The sequence below is a fragment of the Thamnophis sirtalis genome, unplaced genomic scaffold (genome assembly GCF_051295495.1).
Source record: "Thamnophis sirtalis isolate CommonGarterSnake01/CBP01778 unplaced genomic scaffold, rThaSir2_p1.2 scaffold_3, whole genome shotgun sequence".
Lineage (NCBI taxonomy): Eukaryota > Metazoa > Chordata > Lepidosauria > Squamata > Natricidae > Thamnophis > Thamnophis sirtalis.
This window is the reverse complement of record NW_028261383.1, coordinates 16,718,317-16,742,045: the sequence shown is the minus strand read 5'-3', so window position 1 is coordinate 16,742,045 and position 23,729 is coordinate 16,718,317. Positions and strand designations below refer to the sequence as shown.

At 42.4% G+C, this 23,729-nt stretch overlaps 2 protein-coding genes and 1 pseudogene across 3 annotated transcripts in view; all 3 read left to right on the top strand.

Annotated features, from left to right (window-relative positions):
• Positions 1–23,729, top strand: part of LOC148047297 (uncharacterized) — a 68,692-nt pseudogene that overhangs the window by 904 nt on the left and 44,059 nt on the right. The window contains exons 2-5 of the transcript XR_015695833.1: positions 7,478–7,592; positions 7,682–7,749; positions 8,136–8,265; positions 9,549–10,358. The product of XR_015695833.1 is annotated as an uncharacterized LOC148047297 (transcript). The remainder of the gene's footprint in view (positions 1–7,477; positions 7,593–7,681; positions 7,750–8,135; positions 8,266–9,548; positions 10,359–23,729) is intronic.
• LOC148047299 (uncharacterized) lies at positions 30–5,013 on the top strand. The gene is given in 4 exon segments (XM_087711540.1): positions 30–457; positions 2,178–3,129; positions 3,131–3,267; positions 3,270–5,013. Coding segments are annotated over 4 exon segments (1,248 nt in total). The 5' UTR covers positions 30–423; the 3' UTR covers positions 3,395–5,013.
• LOC148047298 (zinc finger protein 202-like) lies at positions 18,425–23,038 on the top strand. Its single transcript, XM_087711573.1, has 4 exons — positions 18,425–18,972; positions 19,235–19,349; positions 19,455–19,522; positions 22,150–23,038. The coding sequence occupies exons 1-4, from the start codon at positions 18,655–18,657 to the stop codon at positions 22,327–22,329; spliced, it is 681 nt and encodes a 226-aa protein (XP_087567699.1). The 5' UTR covers positions 18,425–18,654; the 3' UTR covers positions 22,330–23,038.

The window sequence follows — 23,729 nt, the reverse complement described above, 5'->3', positions numbered from 1 at the left end:
AAGTAAAGTGGGTGTGCAGAGTGCTCTCTTCTTCTATTTCTCCCCTAGGACTCCAAAATCCATGTTGCTTAGCTAGATATCAACTGTTCTATGCCTGTGCATTTATTTTTTCTTTCCAAAATGTAGAACCTTACATTTCTAGCTGCTGAAATTCATTAGTTAGATAGGGTTCAAGCTGTTGATCATTTCATATCTCGAGTTTATCTTCTGGAGTGTTGGTATTCCTGTCAATTTGATGAGTTCCCCTTCTATCCCCTTGTGTAAATCATTATTGAAGATGAACAGATGTTTCGAATCTGACTGTTCTGTTCTTTTTTCCATGTTCAGGAGAGTCTTGTATCCTTCAAGGAGGTGGCTGTGTATTTCTCTGAGGAGGAATGGTCTCAACTGCATCCTGACCAAAAAGTACTCCATTCTGAAGTCATGCTTGAAAATCATAGGAATGTGGTCTCACTGGGTAAGAGTTTTCTAGTCCGCAACTCAAAGAGTTCAAGGAGAAAGATTATAGTTAGTTTTTTATTTAAAAACCACTAATCAGATATTGTCTCCTGGTAGGGAAAAGTAAAGGATCTGGCCTTCTCCGTGACCCGTCAAAAGCGCGGACGACAAAAGCGCGATCGACAAAATCGCGCCTTTGACGTCATCACAGCGCGACGAAAAAGATCAAAAAATTCAAATAAAAATTAATAAAAATTAAATTAAAGCAAGCCGATTCACATAAAGGTAAGGGTTAGGTTTAGGTTTAGGTTAAGGGTTAGGGTTAGCTTTAGAGCGTTAGCGTTAGCGTTAGGTTAAGGGTTAGCGTTAGGTTTTTCGTTACTTTAACGGTTAGGTTTAGGGTTAGGTTAAGAGTTAGGTTTAGGGTTAGGTTTGGGGGGCTTAGGGTAAGGTTTTCGCTTTATTTTTACATTTTTCGAACTTTTCCGTCGCGCTGTGATGACGTCACAGCGCGCTTTTGTCGAGCGCGATTTTGTCCTACGCGCTTTTGTGGTGGAACCGGCCTTCTCGTACCCCAAGGAAGCAAAAGCTTAATTGCTTAGATGCTTTCCGTGCCATTTCTTATCTGTATTTTTCCATTTTTATTCGAACTTATCTATGGAGGCTGAAAAGAATGAGGTGTGCTTTTATGTGTCCTCTGGAGCTCATGTGAGATGATTCTATGTCATTGTTGTCATTAACTCCTCAAGTTGACGTCTTAACTCCTCAAGTTAAGCATAATGTATTGATAAGGGAGATCAGAACAGCAAAAATAAGCTACATTGAAAATCTAAGGAATCCGTTCTCAACAAATGAACCTGCAATCATGTGGAAAACTCTTGAAAATATCACGAGGTACAGCAAACCTTTCCATGCTGAAGGAAATCGACAACTGGCAGATGACCCAAATGTGTTCTTCTGTAGGTTTGAGAGCAAACTACTGTCACCTATCTCCACAATCCCCATCTCAGACACACCAACAAAAGACAAGCCTCCTACAACTGAGTCCATCCCTTTGGGCCCTGCACTCCTGGTGACTATAGAAAATGATATGAAAGGTCTATTTCACAGGAAAAAGCAAGGAAAAGCACCAGGACCAGACAAGATAACTCCTGCTTGCTTAATAGCTTGTGCTGATCAACTGGCTCCCATCTTCACCGGCATCTTTAATAAATTACTAGATATGTTCAAATGCTCTACTATCATCCCAATGCCGAAGGAACCCTCCGTAAAAGAACTGAATGACTACAGACTGGTTGCTCTGACATCTGTAATTATGAAAACCTTTGAAAGGCTGGTGCGTGCCAGCTCGCCTGAAAACCATCACGGATCTGCTGTTAGACCTGTAATAGTTTGCCGACTGAGCAAATAGATCGGCAAGTGATGCTGTTAATATGGCTCTCACTACATGCTACAATGTTTTGAATCTCCAAAGAGTCCTTTTTATAGACCTCAGCTCAAAACTGACTTTGAGTGAGATTTGCATATATAGATATAATTGGAAGGAAAGAGATATTTTCTAGATATTTTCAAAGCTTTCATGACTCATGAAAATATAAATCATGTCCTTATCACAACACTGTAATCATGCAAAATACAACATAATGGAATTTTAGAAAAAATTCAGAAGAAGATTTGTTGAAAAGTTTGATCTTTTTCTCTAGCGTTCTTATCATTTTCATTTCTCTTTTCCTTTGAAGGTAATGGGCAGGAGAATCAAGATTCCTGTGAAGTGTTCCAAGTGATCAATGCTGAAGATGGAACGGAGAACTTTGGAATTCAAATGGAATTAGAAAGCCATGAAAGAAACCAGCCAAACAATTGGAATCAGGAAAGCTCATCTTCCACTGATGCTCTGATGCATGACTTTCTTGCCCAACAAGAGAAAATAAGGAAAAAATATATTGGGAAAAGTGTGAAGCTAATTAAAGCTAAATTACATGTAAACAAACACTATTTAACCCAAAACAAAAGAAAAGATGCTATAAGAAGAAACAGTGGAGAAAATTACACTGAAACATGCATTCTTTCTCTTGAAAATAACTTCTGTACATCTCAAAAAGCGATTCACAGAAAAGAATCCTTGGTGTGTGGAAAGACATTTTCTCGAAATCGTAATCTTATTTCCCATAAGAGGATCCACACAGGGAAGAGTCCGTATAAATGCATGGAGTGTGGAAAGACCTTTGCTCGAAATAGTCATCTTTTTTGCCATAAGATGATCCATACAGGGGAGAAGCCGTATAAATGCATGGAGTGTGGAAAGACCTTTGCTCAAAATGGAACTCTTTTTCACCATAAGATGATCCACACAGGGGAAAAGCCATATAAATGTATGGAGTGTGGAAAGACCTTTGCTCGAAATGGAACTCTTTTTCGCCATAAGATGATCCACACAGGGGAAAAGCCATATAAATGCATGGAGTGTGGAAAGACCTTTGCTCAAAATGAAACTCTTTTTCACCATAAGATGATCCACACAGGGGAAAAGCCATATAAATGCATGGAGTGTGGAAAGACCTTTGCTCGAAATGGAACTCTTTTTCTCCATAAGATGATCCACACAGGGGAAAAGCCATATAAATGCATGGAGTGTGGAAAGACCTTTGCTCGAAATAGTCATCTTCGTTGCCATAAGATGATCCACACCGGAAAAGCCATATAAGTGCATGGAGTGTGGAAAGACCTTTGTTCGAAATAATCATCTTCTTCGCCATAAGATGATCCACACAGGGGAGAAACCGTTTAAATGCATGGAGTGTGGAAATACATTTGCTCCGAGCAGTACTCTTCTCATAACAAAATTCACACAGGAGAGAAGCCATATAAATACACGCAATGTGGAAAGAGCTTTGCTGTGAATGGTCATCTTCTCACAAAAGGATTCACTCTCGGGAGAAACTATATAGCAATATAAATTCCTTTTAGACTTATCTATCACTCCACAATGCTTCATAACACTCTCTGAGCAGTTTACAAAGTCAGCAGATTATCCCCGGCAATCTTGGTACTCATTTTACTGACCTCAGAATGCTGAAAGCCTGAATCAACCATGAGTCGTTCAGGATCGTGCTCTTAGCTGTGGCCATTAGCTTGTAGTACTGTATTCTAACCACTGCCCCACGATGTCTCTATATATTTTTACCATATTTTTTGGAGTATAAGAGGCTCCAAAGTATATGATGCCCCCAACGTTGGAGGAAGACACGAAAAAAATCTGCCTCTGCCTCACAGCAATTTACCACCTTGGAGTAAACAGCATACAGCGTGGTCAACTTCAGCACAGCCAGATTTAGCTGGAGCAGCTGATTGGTGATTGGATGTGCCTCTCGAAATAACTCCAATAAGCTGTTCCAGGCCGCGGGGATCGTTGCTGCCTATCGCCGTCTCTGCAAGCCCCATTTTAAACCACCATATGTCCCGTTTTTGGCCTCCGTGCTATTCCAAGCGGTCGGAATAGGTGGTGGAGGCAATCCCTGACGTCTGCAACAGGCCAAAAATGGGCCATGCACGGGCCAAAAATGGGGTGTGTGGCGGGCAAAAACAGGACATTCTGAGGCTCCAGGAAATGCCTAGCGAGGTAGCGAGTGTTACTTCCTGGATTTTCCGGAAGGGAGGGGCACGGAGGCCTGCTCCAAAATGGTGGCAAAGTTCTTTGAAAAATATTTCCCTGACTAATTTCACCATTTCAATTTGCTCAGTTCTTTGTATTTACATCTACATCATTCTGGGTTGATCTGTAGTGCAAGCCTGCTGGTAAATGAGCTGGGTGTTTTCTTTTATTTTTTTAATGTATTTTAAAATAATATTTATTGTGCATCGGATTTTTTAAAATTCTGTGTGGATTCTTTTTTTAAATTGTCCTAGACTATTTAAAAAAAGATTCTATCCAAAATAAATTGAAGTGAAACCAGATTTAAAAATTCTATGCACAATACTTTGAAATATATTGTGCATAGAAAGAATAGTTTGAAATGTTTTACTTCAATTTATTCTGTGTGGGTTCTTTTTTTAAATTGTCTTAGGCTATTTAAAAAAAGATTCTATCCCCAATACGAAATACCAGCTGCAGTTATTCACTTAAGAACTGTGGCAAGAAAGGTGGTATAATGGGCTTAGTGACCAAAGTTACAATGGCATTGAAAAAAGTGACTGATTACCATTTTTCATACTTAGCGACCGTTTTCACACTTAGCGACCGTTGCAGCATCCTCATGGTCACGTGATCAAAATTTTGATGCTTGGCAACAGATTCGTATTTATGATGGTTTCAGTGTCCTGGGGTCATATAATCACCTTTTGACAAAGTCAAATGGGGAAACCAGATTCACTTATGTTACTAACTTATCAGCTGCAGTTATTCACTTAAGAACTGTGGCAAGAAAGGTGGCCTAATGGGTTTAGTGACCAAAGTTACAATGGCATTGAAAAAAGTAACTGATGACCATTTTTCACACTTAGCGACCATTTTCACACTTAGAGACCATTGCAGCACCCTCATGGTCACGTGATCAAAATTTTGATGTTTGGCAACAGTTACAATTTATATTTGTGAATTGTAGTTATGTTGAAATAAAAAAAATATTACAATACTATTTTTGCGTTGTATGAAAATTTTTGTTGCTCCGTATAAAAATTTTAATCACCCCCCACCCCCGGTCAAAGGTGTCCCTCTTTACCAATCTGAAAATCTGGTCACCTTAAGATAGATCGATTTAGTTCAATGATAGATAGATTACATAGGATGGAAAATCGTGTAGCTAGATATAGCTAATAATGATACATAGACAAATATGGATAGAAATATTAGATGATAGACAGACTATAGATGGATAGAGATGATAGCTAGATCGATCAATAGACAGATAAATACATAGATTCATAAATGCATGTAGAGAATAGATAAAGATAGATAATAATAGATGAATTGAGATGGATGGGTGGATAGATGATAAATATCCTAAATGTGCCCTGCTATGGATGGATGGGTGGATAGATTAGATTAGATAGATTGATAGATGATAAACATCTTAAAGGTGTCCTTGGTCAGACTCCTTTGTGATGGTGCACAGGATCAGCACACAAGATGTGAAACTTGGGGATAAACGATTCAAAGAAATGAAGATCTTGGTAGACAAATATGGATAGAGTTATTAGATGATAGATAGATGATATATTGATAGAGATGATAGCTAGAAAGATTATCTATTGATCTTTCTAGCTATCAATCTATTGTCTATCTATCAAGATAGACAAAAACCTAGATAAGGATAGATGATGCATATATAAATACCCATGGATCAACAAATACATGGTTAGCGGTAGATGAAATATAGATACAAAAATACATGTAGAGAGTAGATAGATAAATAGACAAATGAATAGAGGAATGGATGGATAGATATTTTATTTAATTTGTCACATACGTACAAGATAACAGGAATAAGAATAAACATGAATAAGAACACAGGAAATGGGTACAAATAAAGGGGGATATTAGGACAGGGACCTTAGGCATGGTTATGCATGAACCTAATAGATGAAAAAGATGATAGATGATAAACATCATAAAAGTCCCTTTGAATGGATGATGGGCGGATGGATGGATGATAAACATCTTAAAGGTGCCCTTGGCCAGGTTCTCCTTTGTGCGGCTGCACAGGATCAGCACACCAGATGCAAAGAAGACTCCTTGGGCAGAAAAGATTCAAAGAAATGAAGTCTGAGGTAAATTTTACCTCAGATAAGGTTGGTGAAACTAGGGCCGGAATGGCTTCCCTTCAGCGGGAGAGAGAGGGGGATTCCGGTAAATGAAGGAGCAGGGAAACCTTTCGGAGGCGAGGGGAAAAGCAGTCCCTGTGGGGAAGCCCCGTTTATTTTCTGCTTCTCTCCGAGTCTTTCCCGCCCTTACGGGGAATCCTGTAATTTTAGGTAAACTCCTCCAGGGGGCGGCCTCGGCCAAGAGAAGGTAACGCCAGGAGCTTCTCCATTGGAGGAAGCGTGACATCACAACTGCTTGCCGCCGCTCTAGCACCGTGTACTCTCTCGCCTTAATCCTGAGAGGCTACAGGAGATTCTGGCGGCGGGAAATCCAGAGGTGTCCCGGGGGAGGGGGAGGGGGCAAAGGTAGGCGAAGGAGGGATGTGAGAAATCGAACAAGAGCTTCCCCTTTGGGCCACTAGGGGGCGAATGTTTCGGCTGCTTTCCAGGGGAGGCTGCGAACGGAGGGACATCCTCGAGCCTTTTCCTCTCTAGAACACAGCGCTCGCTCTCCTTAACCGTTGGAACTCCACAGGTGCTGAAAAGGCTGCAGGAGAGACTTGCATGGGAGGCGTGATGGTGGGTGGGGCTCTTGCCAGGGAGAGAGAGAGAGAGAGACACGTGTCCAGCTCTCCACCTGGTTGAATCCCGGATCGCATGCATGATGGATGAAACCATCCTCCATTCAGAAGTTCAGCCCTGCAACTTCAGGACCATCCAATACCAAGAGGCTGAAGGTCCCCGAGAACTTTGCAGCAAGCTCCACAACTTTTGTAGGCGATGGCTGAGACCAGAAAAACACACCAAAGCCCAGATGCTGGATCTGGTGGTTCTGGAGCAGCTCCTGGCTATCCTTCCCCCAGAGATGGAGAGCTGGGTGCGGGAGTGTGGAGCAGAGACCAGCTCCCAGGCTGCGGCCCTGGCAGAAGGTTTCCTCCTGAGCCAGGTGGAGGAGAAGAAAGAGCAAGTTGAGTTGCAGGTGAGACACATTAGTCTAGGGAGCTCAAAAGGGAATGAAAAATATGTTTGAATTCTTCACTCCTCCTTCCCAAACTTCCCTGGCATTCATAATAGGTGGAGATGTTCCACCAATTCCTGTAGGACATTGTTCCATTGTTTTCTCATTCAACCTCACTGATGGATATTGGGGGCTTTGAGGTTGACTTCCAAATAGAAAATCCACTTTATTTCATGTGATGTGCATTAACACTGCTTCTTTTTTCCTTCCTCCTACTTGAAGTGCTGCACTGTGGAGATCAGAGATCCTGCGGGAAAGCAGAATCCATCAAATACTGCTGAGGATCCATTTTTCAGGAGGATCCCTTGGGAAGGTCCAAGTCAGGACACCTCAGGAGGTAGTTGAAGGATTTCAGATTATCCATCTGTGTTACCTTCACTATCTCTTGTTTTCTATAGAATATCTCCTCCTATTTATCCCTTACAGAGATACAAAGAATGAAGTTTTCTGGTTTTAACGATGGAGCTCAAACAGCGGTTGAACCTACAAATCAAGTAAGAAAGGGGGAAATTGTTTGTTTTGTATTCTTCCTTTCCTTCAGTAAGTAAAGTGGGTGTGCAGAGTGATCTCTTCTTCTATTTCTCCACTAGGACTCCAAAATCCATGTGCATTTACTACTGCTTAGCTAGATATCAACTGTTCTATGCCTGTGCATTTATTTTTTCTTCCCAAAATGTAGAACCTTACATTTCTAGCTGCTGAAATTCATTAGTTAGATAGGGTTCAAGCTGTTGATCATTTCATATCTCGAGTTTATCTTCTGGAGTGTTGGTATTCCTGTCAATTTGATGAGTTCCCCTTCTATCCCCTTGTGTAAATCATTATTGAAGATGAACAGATGTTTCGAATCCGACTGTTCTGTTCTTTTTTCAATGTTCAGGAGAGTCTTGTGTCCTTCGAGGAGGTGGCTGTGTATTTCTCTGAGGAGGAATGGTCTCAACTGCATCCTGACCAAAAAGTACTCCATTCTGAAGTCATGCTTGAAAATCATAGGAATGTGGTCTCACTGGGTAAGAGTTTTCTACTCCCCACTCTCTCTGAGTTCAAGGAGAAAGATTATAGTTAGTTTTTTATTTAAAAACCACTAATCAGATATTGTCTCCTGGGAGGGAAAAGTAAAGGTTCTGGCCTTCTCGTACCCCAAGGAAGCAAAAGCTTAATTGCTTAGATGCTTTCTGTGCCATTTCTTATCTGTATTTTTCCATTTTTATTCGAACTTATCTATGGAGGCTGAAAAGAATGAGGTGTACTTTATGTGTCCTCTGGAGCTCATGTGAGATGATTTTATGTCATTGTTGTCATTAACTCCTCAAGTTAAGCATAATGTATTAATAAGGGAGATCAGAACAGCAAAAAGAAGCTACACTGAAAATCGAAGGAATCCATTCTCAACAAATGAACCTGCAATCATGTGGAAAACTCTTGAAAATATCACGAGGTACAGCAAACATTTCCATGCTGAAGGAAATCAACAACTGGCAGATGACTCAAATGTGTTTTTCTGTAGGTTTGAGAGCAAACTACTCTCACCTATCTCCACAATCCCCATCTCAGACACACCAACAACAGACAAGCCTCCTACAACTGAGTCCATCCCTTTGGGCCCTGCACCCCTGGTGACTATAGAAAATGATATGAAAGGTCTATTTCACAGGAAAAGGCAAGGAAAAGCACCGGGACCAGACAAGATAACTCCTGCTTGCTTAATAGCTTGTGCTGATCAACTGGCCCCCATCTTCACCAGTATCTTTAATAAATCACCAGAGATGTTCAAATGCTCTACTATCATCCCAATGCCGAAGGAACCCTCCATAAATGAACTGAATGACTACAGACTGGTTGCTCTGACATCTGTAATTATGAAAACCTTTGAAAGGCTGGTGCGTGCCGGCTCACCTGAAAACCATCATGGATCTGCTGTTAGACCCGTGATAGTTTGCCTACTGAGCAAATAGATTGGCAAGTGATGCTGTTAATATGGCTCTCACTACATCCTACAACTTTTTGAATCTCCAAAGACCTATGCAAAGGTCCTTTTTGTAGACTTCAACTCAAAACTGACTTTGAGTGAGATTTGCATATATAGAGATAATTGGAAGGAAAGAGATATTTTCTAGATATTTCCAAAGCTTTCGTGACTCATGAAAATAGAAATCATGTCCATATCACAACACTGCAATCATGCAAAATACAACATAATGGAATTTCAGAAAAATTCAGAAGAAGATTCGTTGAAAAGTTTGATCTTTTTCTCTAGCCTTCTTATCATTTTCATTTCTCTTTTCCTTTGAAGGTAATGGGCAGGAGAATCAAGATTCCTGTGAAGTGTTCCAAGTGATCAATGCTGAAGATGGAACAGAGAACTTTGGAATTCAAATGGAATTAGAAAGCCATGAAAGAAACCAGCCAAACAATTGGAATCAGGAAAGCTCATCTTCCACTAATACTCTGTTGCATGACTTTCTTGCCCAACAAGAGAAAACAAGGAAAAAATACATTGGGAAAAGTGTGAAGCTAATTAAAGCTAAATTACATGTAAACAAACACTATTTAACCCAAAACAAAAGAGAAGATGCTATAAGAAGATACAATGGAGAAAATTACACTGGAACATGCATTCTTTCTCTTGAAAATAACTTCTGTACATCTCAAAAAGCGATTCACAGAAAAGAATGCTTGGTGTGTGGAAAGACATTTTCTCAAAATCGTAATCTTATTTCCCATAAGAGGATCCACACAGGGGAGAGTCCGTATAAATGCATGGAGTGTGGAAAGACGTTTGCTCAAAAAGGTCATCTTTTTCGCCATAAGATGATCCACACAGGCGAAAAACCATATAAATGCACAGAGTGTGGAAAGACCTTTGCTCAAAAAGGTCATCTTTTTCGCCATAAGATGATCCACACAGGGGAGAGTCCGTATAAATGCACAGAGTGTGGAAAGACCTTTGCTCGAAATAGTCATCTTTTTTGCCATAAGATGATCCACACAGGGGAAAAGCCATATAAATGCACGGAGTGTGGAAAGACCTTTGCTCAAAATAGTAATCTTCTTCGCCATAAGATGATCCACACAGGGGAAAAGCCATTTAAATGCATGGAGTGTGGAAAGACTTTTGCTCGAAATGAAACTCTTCTTCGCCATAAGATGACCCACACACGGGGATAGCCATTTAAATTCATGGCATGTGGAAATACTTTTGCTCTGAGCAGTAGACTTACTACCCACAAAAAGATGCACACAGGGGAGGAACCGTTTAAATGCATGGAGTGTGGAAATACATTTGCTCGGAGCACTACTCTTCTCATAACAAAATTCACACAGGAGAGAAGCCATATAAATACACGCAATGTGGAAAGAGCTTTGCTCTGAATGGTCATCTTCTCACAAAAGGATTCACTCTCGGGAGAAACTATTTAGCAATAACAATTCCTTTTAGACTTATCTATCACTCCACAATGCTTCATAACACTCTCTGAGCAGTTTACAAAGTCAGCAGATTATCTCCAGCAATCTTGGTACTCATTTTACTGACCTCAGAATGCTGAAAGCCTGAATCAATCATGAGTCGTTCAGGATCGTGCTCTTAGCTGTGGCCATTAGCTTGTAGTACTGTATTCTAACCACTGCCTCACGATGTCTCTCTATATTTTTACCGTATTTTTTTTTACTATAACAGGCTCCGAAGTATATGATGCTCCCAATGTTGGAGGAAGACACCAAAAAAGTCTGCCTCTGCCTCGCAGTTGCCTTTCGAAGTTGCCTTTCGAAATATCTCCGATAGGCCGTAGGGATAGTTGCTGCCTATTGCTGTTGCTGCCTGTTAGTGCTTCCACTTATCGCTGGCTTCGCAAGGCACATTTTAAGCCACCATAAGTCCCATTTTTGGCCTACATGTATTCCGTGTGGGGAAAAGTAAGATTTTATACATGGGTAGGAAAAATAGATTACATGAAACCTGGCTCAAAAACAGTAACGATGAAAGAGACCTTGGAGACCAAATGATTACTTAAGAATGAGTGACCTGTGTGCCGCAGCAGCCAAAAAAAGCCTAATACAATCCTTAGTTGTATAAACTAAGAAAAAGTGGAAAGAAGAGCTGTGAAAATGACTAAAGGCATGAGGATTGAAACATATGAACAACATTTGCAGAAGTTGGGTTTGGCTAGTCTAGAGAGGAGGATTAGGAATGACATGATAGCAGTATTCCAGTATTTGAGAGACTGTCACAAAGAGAAAGGGGTCAATTTAAGTGAGGTCTCCAGAACTGGATACAGTATTCCAAATGGGATTTGACTAAATAGTGGGTTAAGACCTCCTTTTTCCTGATGGTAATACATTTGGTCCCAGAATTGTATTTGCCTAAACAGTTGCCTGGTTACACTGTTTACTCATTTTGCAGTTATCCTTTTCTCAGTCCCATGGTAACTTTGTCCATTCAGTTGTGTGAAAAAAGTGCTACTTGAACTCTTTTGCTCAAAGACAAAATAGTTCTAATGTTGTGGAAACATGCATACCTTTGCGCAGATGGGTGCAGTCCCCGCAACTGCTGGGCTGAAGCTCCAAGGAGCGTGTGGAGGAATTCAATCAGGCCTGCCAGATGCACTGGGCTGCTTGCAGTCTCCTGCCTCATCCCAGTTGTGATGGCAGGAGTAGACAAAAACAGCTCTGGCAATGGAAAGGGTGGGGAACAAGTTCATTGGAGGATGAGGTTTGAAGGAGGGGGCCAAGACACCATTCCCCAAACTGCTGGTATGTGTCCTGTTTGCATTCGGTAGACCGGGCTGAATCCATGCTGGCCTGATGTCTCCTCTTCACACTGGGTACACCTGGCCGAAGCCTTGCTGGCCCGACATTTCCTCTTCACACTGGGTAGACCAGACCAAAGGCACCTTCTTCGCATTGGGAAGACTGGGCTGAAGTGACGTGGGCTGCCCCCTTATATTTTACAGGACAACCCTGTGGGCTGGATCCAACCCACAGGTGTTGTGTTTGACACCCCTGATCTACAGCATCTTTTACTGGAAATATTTCTTCTTAAGAGATGCAGTTAGATGATCCACACAGGGGGATAGCCATTTAAATTCATGGCGTGTGGAAATACTTTTGCTCTGAGCAGTAGACTTACTACCCACAAAAAGATGCACACAGGGGAGAAACCGTTTAAATGCATGGAGTGTGGAAATACATTTGCTCGGAGCACTACTCTTCTCATAACAAAATTCACACAGGAGAGAAGCCATATAAATACACGCAATGTGGAAAGAGCTTTGCTGTGAATGGTCATCTTCTCACAAAAGGATTCACTCTCGGGAGAAACTATTTAGCAATAACAATTCCTTTTAGACTTATCTATCACTCCACAATGCTTCATAACACTCTCTGAGCAGTTTACAAAGTCAGCAGATTATTCCCACCTCGGAATGCTGAAAGCCTGAATCAATCATGAGTTGTTCAGAATCGAGCTCTTAGCTGTGGCCATTAGCTTGTAGTATTGTATTCTAACCACTGCCTCATGATGTCTCTATATATTTTTACCATATTTTTTGGAGTATAAGAGGCTCCGAAGTATATGATGCCCCCAATGTTGGAGGAAGACACGAAAAAATTGCCTCGCAGCCATTTACCACCTTGGCGTAAACAGCATACAGCGTGGTCAACTTCAGCACAGCCAGATTTAGCAGGAGCAGCTGATTGGTGATAGGTTGTGCCTTTTGAAATATCTGCAATAAGCTATTCCAGGCCGTATGGGTCGTTGCTGACTATTGCCTTTGCTGCCTGTTAGTGCTGCCACCTATCGCTGGCTTCGCAAGCCACATTTTAAGCGACCATAAGTCCCATTTTTGGGGGTGTGTGGAGGCCAAAACCAGGACATTCTGAAGCTGAAATGTGGTGCGTGAAGGTGGCGATAGGTGGTAGCAGTGATGGGTGGAGGCGATCCCCACAGCCTGGAACAGCTGCTTGGAGGTATTCTGGAAGGTAGAATCTACCTCCAATCAGCTGCTCCTGCTAAATCAGGCTGTACTGAATCTGCCTGGCTGTTTGCTGCAAGGAGGTATATTGGTGGGAGGCAGAGGCCGAAGGATGGAAGCTGGTGGGTGGATGGGATTTCGGCAACATTTGCTCTCTATGATGTACAGACATTTCCACCAACTTTTTGGGATGGGAAAAGTGTGTCTTATAGTCTGAAAAATACGGTGGGTGTATGCACATTGTGCCAAGGTGGCGCAGTGGTTAGACTGCAGTACTGCAGACCACTTCAGCTGACTGCTAGCTGCAGTTCGGCGGTTCAAATCTCACCAGCTCAAGGTTGACTCAGCCTTCCATCCTTCCGAGGTGGGTGAAATGAGGACCCAGACTGTGGGGGTGATATGCTGACTCTGTAAACCGCTTAGAGAGGGCTGAAAGCCCTATGAAGCGGTATATAAGTCTAACTGCTATTGCTATTTCTGATCCAAATGAAACAAGGTTGAGTCCAACAAAATGAAATTTAATGTGGAGAAAAGTAAGATTTTACACATGGGTAGGAAAAATAGATTACATGAAACCTGGCTTAAAAACAGTAACGATGAAAGAGACCTTGGAGACCAAATGATTACTTAAGAATGAATCACCTGTGTGCCGCAGCAGCCAAAAAAGCCTAATACAATCCTTAGTTGTATAAACTAAGAAAAAATGGAAAGAAGAACAGCTGATTAAAGGCATGAGGATTTAAACTTATGAACAACAGTTGCAGAATTTGGCTTTGGCTATTCTAGAGAGAAGAAGGATTAGGAATGACATGATAGCAGTATTCCAGTATTTGAGAGACTGCCACAAAGAGAAAGGGGTCAATTTATTGTATTTGCCTAAACAACTGCCTGGTTACACTGTTTACTCATTTTGCAGTTATCCTTTTCTCAGTCTCATGGTAACTTTGTCCATACAGTTGTGTGAAAAAAGGGCTGCTTGAACTCATTTGCTCAAAGACAAAATAGTTCTAATGTTGTGGAAACATGCATACCTTTGCGCAGATGGGTGCAGTCCCCGCAACCGCTGGGCTGAAGCTCCAAGGAGCACGCAGAGGAATGCAATCAAGCCTGCCAGATGCACTGGACTGCTTGCAGCCTCCTGCCTCATCCCAGCTGTGGTGGCAGGAGTAACCAAAAAAAGCTCTGGAAATGGGAAGGGTGGGGAGCAAGTTCATTGGAGGATGAGGTTTGAGGGAAGGGGCCAAGTGCGCAGGGGCTACTGTGTGGTAGTGTCCACTTGGGCTGCATCTTCCATTTGGGGGTTAGAGTTAGGTTTGGATGTGGCCAAGTGGGTGGGCATGGCCAGCTTGACACCACTGGTTGGGCATTTCTGATGGTGGATGTGGCCACTGGTTGGGCGTGGCCAGTTTGACATAAGGTGACCAGATTTTCAGATTGGTAAAGAGGGACACCATTGACCGGGGGGGGGGGGGGGGGGCGCTTGATTAAAAATTTTATATTTTGTCAAACATGACCCCAGGACACTGAAACCATCATAAATACGAATCTGTTGCAAACATCAAAATTTTGATCACGTGACCATGAGGATGCTGCAACGGTCGCTAAGTGTGAAAATGGTCGCTAAGTGTGAAAATGGTGATCAGACACTTTTTTCAATGCCATTGTAACTTTGGTCACTAAATGAACTGTTTGAGACTTGCATTATAATGCCTTATGCCAGCTTACATTTTCAAGAGAGAGAAGCTAAACTCCTTGTTAGAATTGAAATAGAAATGAATAGAGTAGAGTAAAATAGAATAGAATAGTTTATTAGCCAAGTGTGATTGGACACACAAGGAATTTGTCTTTGGTGAATATGCTCTCAGTGTACATAAAGAAAAATAAAATAGTAAGATAGTGGGATCCTTGCTGCACCAAGCCTTCACTAATCCTCTCACTTTCATCAAAAACAGTAAAAATCACTCATGCTTTTTTATTTCTATTTATTATTTTGCTATGGCCACATATGAATATATATGCACATTCCAAACAGATTTTCTTACTAAACAGCCACCATTCTCATCCATAGGCCACTAAATGCCTCACCAACCTTTTCTGTATTCTTTCATTTCCTTCCATCCATTTATTTATTTAATACAGAGTAGATTAGGCTGTCAGCCTTAGTCATTCTTCTAACATGACAACAATTCTTACCAACAAGGACGGTATTGGCACATTTTAGCTAATGCAACCTAAACATAACCAAAGCCTATTTCACTTCAAGTATGCTAACTTTATTCTATGCCTTCCCACGCATTACATGGCTTGAACGTTCGCGGATCGCCACCAAATTGCACAGGTGGTTGTTCTACCAGATGGACATCCTTACTTTTTCTCGAAAACGGGAGAGAGGCTGCCTTTCCTAGTCTAGCCCCGTAACAACAACCCTACGAGGTAGGCTGGGTTTTTTAAAAAAGCGAGTGTCGGGGAATTCTGCAACTGCATCACCTCTTCGCTGCTCTCGCTTCCCAGGGAGCTCCCTTTCCTCTCACCCAGCAGCCCGTTCTCGGAACAAAACGGAGAGGCTCAGAGGCGGATACGCCTGGCAGTCGATGGGGACGGTGCTGAGAGGGGCGTGCGCTGGGAAAGGAAGCTTGCGCGGTCTGCCTCTGAGCCTCTCCGCGCAGTCACCCCCTTCCCCGTCACGCCCCCCACCCCAAAAACAAACCACCAGCGCTCCTCCCGCTCCCCCACTCCCCAGGCCTGCAGCGCCTTTTCTTCCCGTTCTGCTCCGAGCCACCGTCACGGACCTCTTTTGGCTCCGCTCTAGGCACGGGCCGCCGCGCCGCCGTCCTCCCCTCCATCATTCCCCCTCCTCCCAGAGCACCACCGGAAACATGCCAACCTCAATACGGATGCAAAGGCATCACATCGCCGCTACCCATGTTCACGAGGCGCCGGGCATTGCAGGGCACAGAGGAAGCCAGCAGACAGAGGGGAGACTTGGGGAGGGGGGAAGGAAGAGATCCCGTCCAGGGTGAAAAGAGGGAAAAGCGGAGAGCCTACCCTGGATGGGATCTTTTCCTCCCTCTCCCCTCCCCCCCCCCGGTCTCCCGTCTGTCTGCTGGATTCCTCTGCGCCCTGCGATGCCTGTCTGGGTTGGCTTCCTTGGACACTCAGCCTCCACCCCCACCCCCACCTTCCCTCCGACCAACTGTCAGTTTATTCTTTCTCCACGTGAAAGCCCTTTAGTCAGTGGAGTGTGTGCTGGGAGGAATCTCTCTTCTTCTCCCTGCACGGACCCCACGGTGCCTGCATCAGAGCTCGGGCGGGATTCAGGTGAAGGAAAGGACTTTTCTTTTGCCGGCATCAGAGCTCGGGCGAGCAAAAGCAAGTACTTTAATCAGTGGACTATGCGCAGGAACGAATATATCCCCTCCTCCCTGCATGCATCCACTGAATAAAGTGCTTCCTCTGGCCCGCCTGATCTCTGCTGCGGGCGAAAGGGAGCTGGGGGGACAGGAGATTCCTCCCTCCATGTGAAAGCTCTTTAGTCAGTGGAGTTCGTGCTGGGAGGAATCTTTCTTCTCCTCCCTGCACGGACCCCAATTCCACTTATGGCCTCAGGTCTATTTACCAGTTAGAGGGTCTGGAATTGATCGTTGCCAGTTGGGGGGCGTAGAGGAAGCCAGCAGACAGAGGGGAGACTTGGGGAGGGGGGAAGGAAGAGATCCCGTCCAGCGATTTAGTTCAATGATAGATAGATTACATAGGATGGAAAATCGTGTAGCTAGATATAGCTAATAATGATACATAGACAAATATGGATAGAAATATTAGATGATAGACAGACTATAGATGGATAGAGATGATAGCTAGATCGATCAATAGACAGATAAATACATAGATTCATAAATGCATGTAGAGAATAGATAAAGATAGATAATAATAGATGAATTGAGATGGATGGGTGGATAGATGATAAATATCCTAAATGTGCCCTGCTATGGATGGGTGGATAGATTAGATTAGATAGATTGATAGATGATAAACATCTTAAAGGTGTCCTTGGTCAGACTCCTTTGTGATGGTGCACAGGATCAGCACACAAGATGTGAAACTTGGGGATAAACGATTCAAAGAAATGAAGATCTTGGTAGACAAATATGGATAGAGTTATTAGATGATAGATAGATGATATATTGATAGAGATGATAGCTAGAAAGATTATCTATTGATCTTTCTAGCTATCAATCTATTGTCTATCTATCAAGATAGACAAAAACCTAGATAAGGATAGATGATGCATATATAAATACCCATGGATCAACAAATACATGGTTAGCGGTAGATGAAATATAGATACAAAAATACATGTAGAGAGTAGATAGATAAATAGACAAATGAATAGAGGAATGGATGGATAGATATTTTATTTAATTTGTCACATACGTACAAGATAACAGGAATAAGAATAAACATGAATAAGAACACAGGAAATGGGTACAAATAAAGGGGGATATTAGGACAGGGACCTTAGGCATGGTTATGCATGAACCTAATAGATGAAAAAGATGATAGATGATAAACATCATAAAAGTCCCTTTGAATGGATGATGGGCGGATGGATGGATGATAAACATCTTAAAGGTGCCCTTGGCCAGGTTCTCCTTTGTGCGGCTGCACAGGATCAGCACACCAGATGCAAAGAAGACTCCTTGGGCAGAAAAGATTCAAAGAAATGAAGTCTGAGGTAAATTTTACCTCAGATGAGGTTGGTGAAACTAGGGCCGGAACGGCTTCCCTTTCAGCGGGAGAGAGAGGGGGATTCCGGTAAATGAAGGAGCAGGGAAACCTTTCGGAGGCGAGGGGAAAAGCAGTCCCTGTGGGGAAGCCCCGTTTATTTTCTGCTTCTCTCCGAGTCTTTCCCGCCCTTACGGGGAATCCTGTAATTTTAGGTAAACTCCTCCAGGGGGCGGCCTCGGCCAAGAGAAGGTAACGCCAGGAGCTTCTCCATTGGAGGAGGCGTGACATCACAACTGCTTGCCGCCGCTCTAGCACCGTGTACTCTCTCGCCTTAATCCTGAGAGGCTACAGGAGATTCTGGCGGCGGGAAATCCAGAGGTGTCCCGGGGGAGGGGGAGGGGGCAAAGGTAGGCGAAGGAGGGATGTGAGAAATCGAACAAGAGCTTCCCCTTTGGGCCACTAGGGGGCGAATGTTTCGGCTGCTTTCCAGGGGAGGCTGCGAACGGAGGGACATCCTCGAGCCTTTTCCTCTCTAGAACGCAGCGCTCGCTCTCCTTAACCGTTGGAACTCCGCAGGTGCTGAAAAGGCTGCAGGAGAGACTTGCATGGGAGGCGTGATGGTGGGTGGGGCTCTTGCCAGGGAGAGAGAGAGAGAGAGACACGTGTCCAGCTCTCCACCTGGTTGAATCCCGGATCGCATGCATGATGGATGAAACCATCCTCCATTCAGAAGTTCAGCCCTGCAACTTCAGGACCATCCAATACCAAGAGGCTGAAGGTCCCCGAGAACTTTGCAGCAAGCTCCACAACTTTTGTAGGCGATGGCTGAGACCAGAAAAGCACACCAAAGCCCAGATGCTGGACCTGGTGGTTCTGGAGCAACTCCTCGCTATCCTTCCTCCAGAGATGGAGGGCTGGGTGCGGGAGTGTGGAGCAGAGACCAGCTCCCAGGCGGTGGCTCTGGCAGAAGGCTTCCTCCTGAGCCAGGCAGAGGAGAAGAAAGAGCAGGTTGAGTTGCAGGTGAGACACACTAGTCTAGGGAGCTCAAAAGGGAATTAAGAATATGTTTGAATTCTTCACTCCTCCTTCCCAAACTTCCCTGGCATTCAGAATAGGTGGAGATGTTCCACCAATTCCTGTAGGACATTGTTCCATTGTTTTCTCACTCAACCTCACTGATGGATATTGGAGGCTTTGAGGTTGACTTCCAAATAGAGAAATCCACTTTATTTCATGTGATGTGCATTAATACTGCTTCTTTTTTCCTTCCTCCTACTTGAAGTGCTGCACTGTGGAGATCAGAGATCCTGCTGGAAAGAAGAATCCATCAAATCCCCCTCAGGAGCCATTTTTCAGGAGGATCCCTTGGGAAGAGCCAAGTCAGGACACCTCAGGAGGTAGTTGAAGGATTTCAGATTATCCATCTGTCTTACCTTCACTATCTCTTGTTTTCTATAGAATATCTCCTCCTATTTTGTTAATTAAGCTTTTATCCCTTACAGAGATACAAAGAATGAAGTTTTCTGGTTTTAACGATAGAGCTCAAGCAGTGGTTGAACCTCCAAATCAAGTAAGAAAGGGGAAAATTGTTAGTTTTGTATTCTCCCTTTTCTTCACTAAGTAAAGTGGGTGTTCAGAGTGCTCTCTTCTTCTATTTCCCCTCCTTGTTTGGGCTGGATTATTTTTGTGTTCCTGAAAGACATAGAAAGCATAATAGTAGGTTCAAGTTGCTTTCAATACAGTTTCCTCCGTAGAATATTACTGGCTCATGATTAAGGTGACCAGATTTTAACATTGGTAAAGAGGGACACCACTGACCGGGGGGGGGGGCGCGGGGGGGAGGCGTTCTTGATTAATTTTTTTAAAAATATCGGGACTTTTTAGTTAATGCTAGCTTCAATTCTCATGAAGGAATAATCAAATTGAATTGATTAGGAATAAGATGTTCTGATAGAATAAATGGTCTATGGTTCATTTATTTTTATTATCTATTAGATTTTTATCCCACCTGTCTTATTTTTACAAATAACTGAAAGGCGGAAAACATACCTAATCTTCCTTTTAATATTTTCCACATAACAACAACCCTGTGAGGTGGGTTGGGCTGAGAGAGAACGACTGGCACAAAAGCAGGACTCAAACTCATCTTCCCTTGGTGTGTAGGCCAGCCCTTTCTCCACTACACCAAAAGCCTCTCATTTAGTAGAAAGACACGGAAGAGGGTTTTTTTAGTATAATGAGGGAAATGGGGGGAATCTCGGCTTGAAGCAAGGTTTCTGGCATAGGGTCTTTCTTTTTTGGGTTGGCTTTAATGCCCATCTCTTGGCCTTCTGGGAGTTCCCCCCGGGAAGGAAGCTTTCACAGAAATATTATTTTTGCTCCACTGGAAAAGGCCAAAGTGAGAGGGAAAGGAACTGATGGTGGAGGAAGATGAAAAGTGAACTTTTATCACATTTACTTTTCATCTTTCTCGCCTGCTTAATTATTTTTATTAGTTTATCAGAATATAAAAGACAAAAAAATGAAAATAAGGGGAAATTAAGAGTGGAAAAAGGGAACAAGGAGAAAGTGTGTGGTAGAAGGAGAAAAGCGGGGGGAGGCAATGACTTCTGACTCTTTTTTAGCACAGTACAATATAATAACATTACAACCTCAACTTTTTTCTTTTACACAATAATATATACTACCCAATTCTATAACAACAAACTATCTAATCAGGAAAACCAAAATCACAATTTCATTTTTTCCACCGTAAGCACAAAATTTAAAAGTGGTTTCCACATGGAAACTAAAATAGATATGTTCTTTTCTTTGAATAAAGCAATCAGTTTAACCATCCCTACTTTTCATCTTGCTGTGATAAATAACATATAATTCTGTTCACACCTATTACCGTAATCTTTATAGACTATCATCATTTATATTAAAAAGGGAAAAACCTTTTTTTACATCCATTTTAAAACTCTAAATTTTCTTTAAGAATATTTAGCAAGAGGGAAATGCAGAAGGAAAATGCCCCCTTTTTCCTGTGCTTTATCTCAGTTGCTATGGGGTCCCTCCCCCCAGCTGAAAAGAACCCCCTTAACAACTTTGTAAAGTGCCTTTTACTGCTCAGTTTGGTGCCATTTCCATCAAAGATTTGGAGTTTCTTCCTTTTTCCTTATGCTATAATTTTGACTTTGAGAAGCGTCTGCTGTTCTTTCTGACCTTTAAAATGATACATTTCAGTGACTCTTTTTCTGTGCTTGCCTTTAAGAAGCACTCCAAGTCAATCCAGAATGATGTAGATGTTAATACAAAGAACTGAGCAAATTTAAATGGTAAAATTAGTCCCAGAGAAATATTTTTCAAAGAAACCTTGATAGTGATGAGGAGCTCCACGCACGCCACCATTTTTCCCACACAAGCCGACCTCCAACCACCGTGCCGCTCCCCTCCGGGAAATCCAGAAAGGAACAGTCGCTATTTCTCTAGACAAAGTATTTACTGGAGCTCTATGGTACTGGATCATATTTTCCTATAAAAGGAAGTAAAAGGGGTGCGGGGGGGGGTTCCGTTTTCTTGCTTTAACGTTTTAATATCTTCAGTGAAAGTAATGAGACATAGAGAGTGGTTAGACAGAGTGTCGTTTGCCCCGGTTAGCATTTCTTAAGCAAATCCACTGTGCTTTCAACATGAAGCCAAAATCAGGACTTTTTAAAAACGCCACTGGACACGGGACAAATAGTTAGAAATCATGATTGACCCGCCGAAAGGAGGACGTCTGGTCACCTTACTCATGATGGTTTGTCATATCTACCCTCAGATTCTGTTTAGGAGATATTTTATAAAAGCCACTTGATAACATGATCTGCTAGGTACCCCACCCCACCCCACCCCAACTATGAATTTACAAGAAGTAGAAGTGATTGTCCACTAGGACACTAAAATCCATATTGCATTTACTACTGCTTAGGTAGATATCATCTGTTCTATGCCTGTGCATTTATTTTTTCTTTCCAAGTAGAACCTTACATTTCTAGCTGCTGAAATTGATTAGTTAGATAGGGCTCAAGCTGTTGATCATTTTATATCTCGGGTTTATCTTCTGGAGTGTTGGTATTCCTGTCAATTTGATGAGTTCCCCTTCTATCCCCTTGTGTAAATCATTGTTGAAGATGAACAGATGTGCGAATCTCCCTGTTTCGTGTTTTTCAGGAGAGTCTTGTGTCCTTCAAGGAAGTAGCTGTGTATTTCTCTGAGGAGGAATGGTCTCAACTGCATCCTGACCAAAAAGTACTCCATTCAGAAGTCATGCTTGAAAATCATAGGAATGTGCTCCAACTGGGTAAGAGTTTTCTAGTCCCCAATCAGAGAGTTCAAGGAGAAAGATTATAGTTAGTTTTTGTATTTAAAAACCACTAATCAGATATTGTATCCTGGGAGGCAAAAGTAAAGGGTCTGGGCTTCTCTTATCCCAAGGAAGCAAACAGATTAATTGCTTAGATGCTTTCTGTGCCATTTCTTATCTGTATTTTTCCATTTTTATTCGAACTTATCTATGGAGGCTGAAAAGAATGAGGTGTACTTTTATGTGTCCTCTGGAGCTCATGTGAGAGGATTCTATGTCATTGTTGTCATTAACTCCTCAAGATGACATCTTAACTCCTCAAGTTAAGCATAATGTATTGATAAGGAAGATCATAACAGCAAAAAGAAGCTACTATGAAAATGTAAAGAATCCGTTCTCAACAAATGAACCTGCAAACATGTGGAAAACTCTTGAAAATATCACGAGGTACAGTAAATCTTTCCATGCTGAAGGAAATCAACAACTGGCAGATGACCCAAATGTGTTTTTCTGTAGGTTTGAGAGCAAATTACTCTCACCTATCTCCACAATCCCCATCTCAGACACACCAACAACAGACAAGTCTCCTACAACTGAGTCCATCCCTTTGGGCCCTGCAACCCTGGTGACTATAGGAAATGATATGAAAGGTCTATTTCACAGGAAAAAGCAAGGAAAAGCACCAGGACCAGACAAGATAACTCCTGCTTGCTTAATAGCTTGTGCTGATCAACTGGTCCCCATCTTCACTGGCATCTATCATCCCAATGCCGAAGGAACCCTCCATAAAAGAACTGAATGACTACAGACTGGTTGCTCTGACATCTGTAATTATGAAAACCTTTGAAAGACTGGTGCGTGCCAGCTCACCTGAAAACCATCACGGATCTGCTGTTAGACCGTGATAGTTTGCCTACTGAACAAATAGATTGGCAAGTGATGCTGTTAATATGGCTCTCACTACATCCTACAACTTTTTGAATCTCCAAAGACCTATGCAAGGGTCCTTTTTGTGGACTTCAGCTCAAAACTGACTTTGAGTGAGATTTGCATATATAGAGTTGGAAGGAAAGAGATATTTTCTAGGTATTTCCAAAGCTTTCGTGATTCATGAAAATAGAAATCATGTCCATATCACAATACTGTAATCATGCAAAATACAACATAATGGAATTTCAGAATAATTCAGAAGATTCGTTGAAAAATTTGATCTTTTTCTCTAGCCTTCTTATCATTTTCATTTCTCTTTTCCTTTGAAGGTAATGGGCAGGAGAATCAAGATTCCTGTGAAGTGTTCCAAGTGATCAATGCTGAAGATGGAACGGAGAACTTTGGAATTCAAATGGAATTAGAAAGCCATGAAAGAAACCAGCCAAACAATTGGAATCAGGAAAGCTCATCTTCCACTGATGCTCTGATGCATGACTTTCTTGCCCAACAAGAGAAA

Coding starts and splice junctions, on each gene's coding strand:
- LOC148047298 (XM_087711573.1), top strand. CDS start 18,655: ATGATGGATGAAACCATCCTCCATTCAGAAGTTCAGCCCTGCAACTTC. Junction 19,350..19,454: donor AAGTCAGGACACCTCAGGAG/GTAGTTGAAGGA, acceptor TATCCCTTACAG/AGATACAAAGAATGAAGTTT. Junction 19,523..22,149: donor TGGTTGAACCTCCAAATCAA/GTAAGAAAGGGG, acceptor CGTGTTTTTCAG/GAGAGTCTTGTGTCCTTCAA.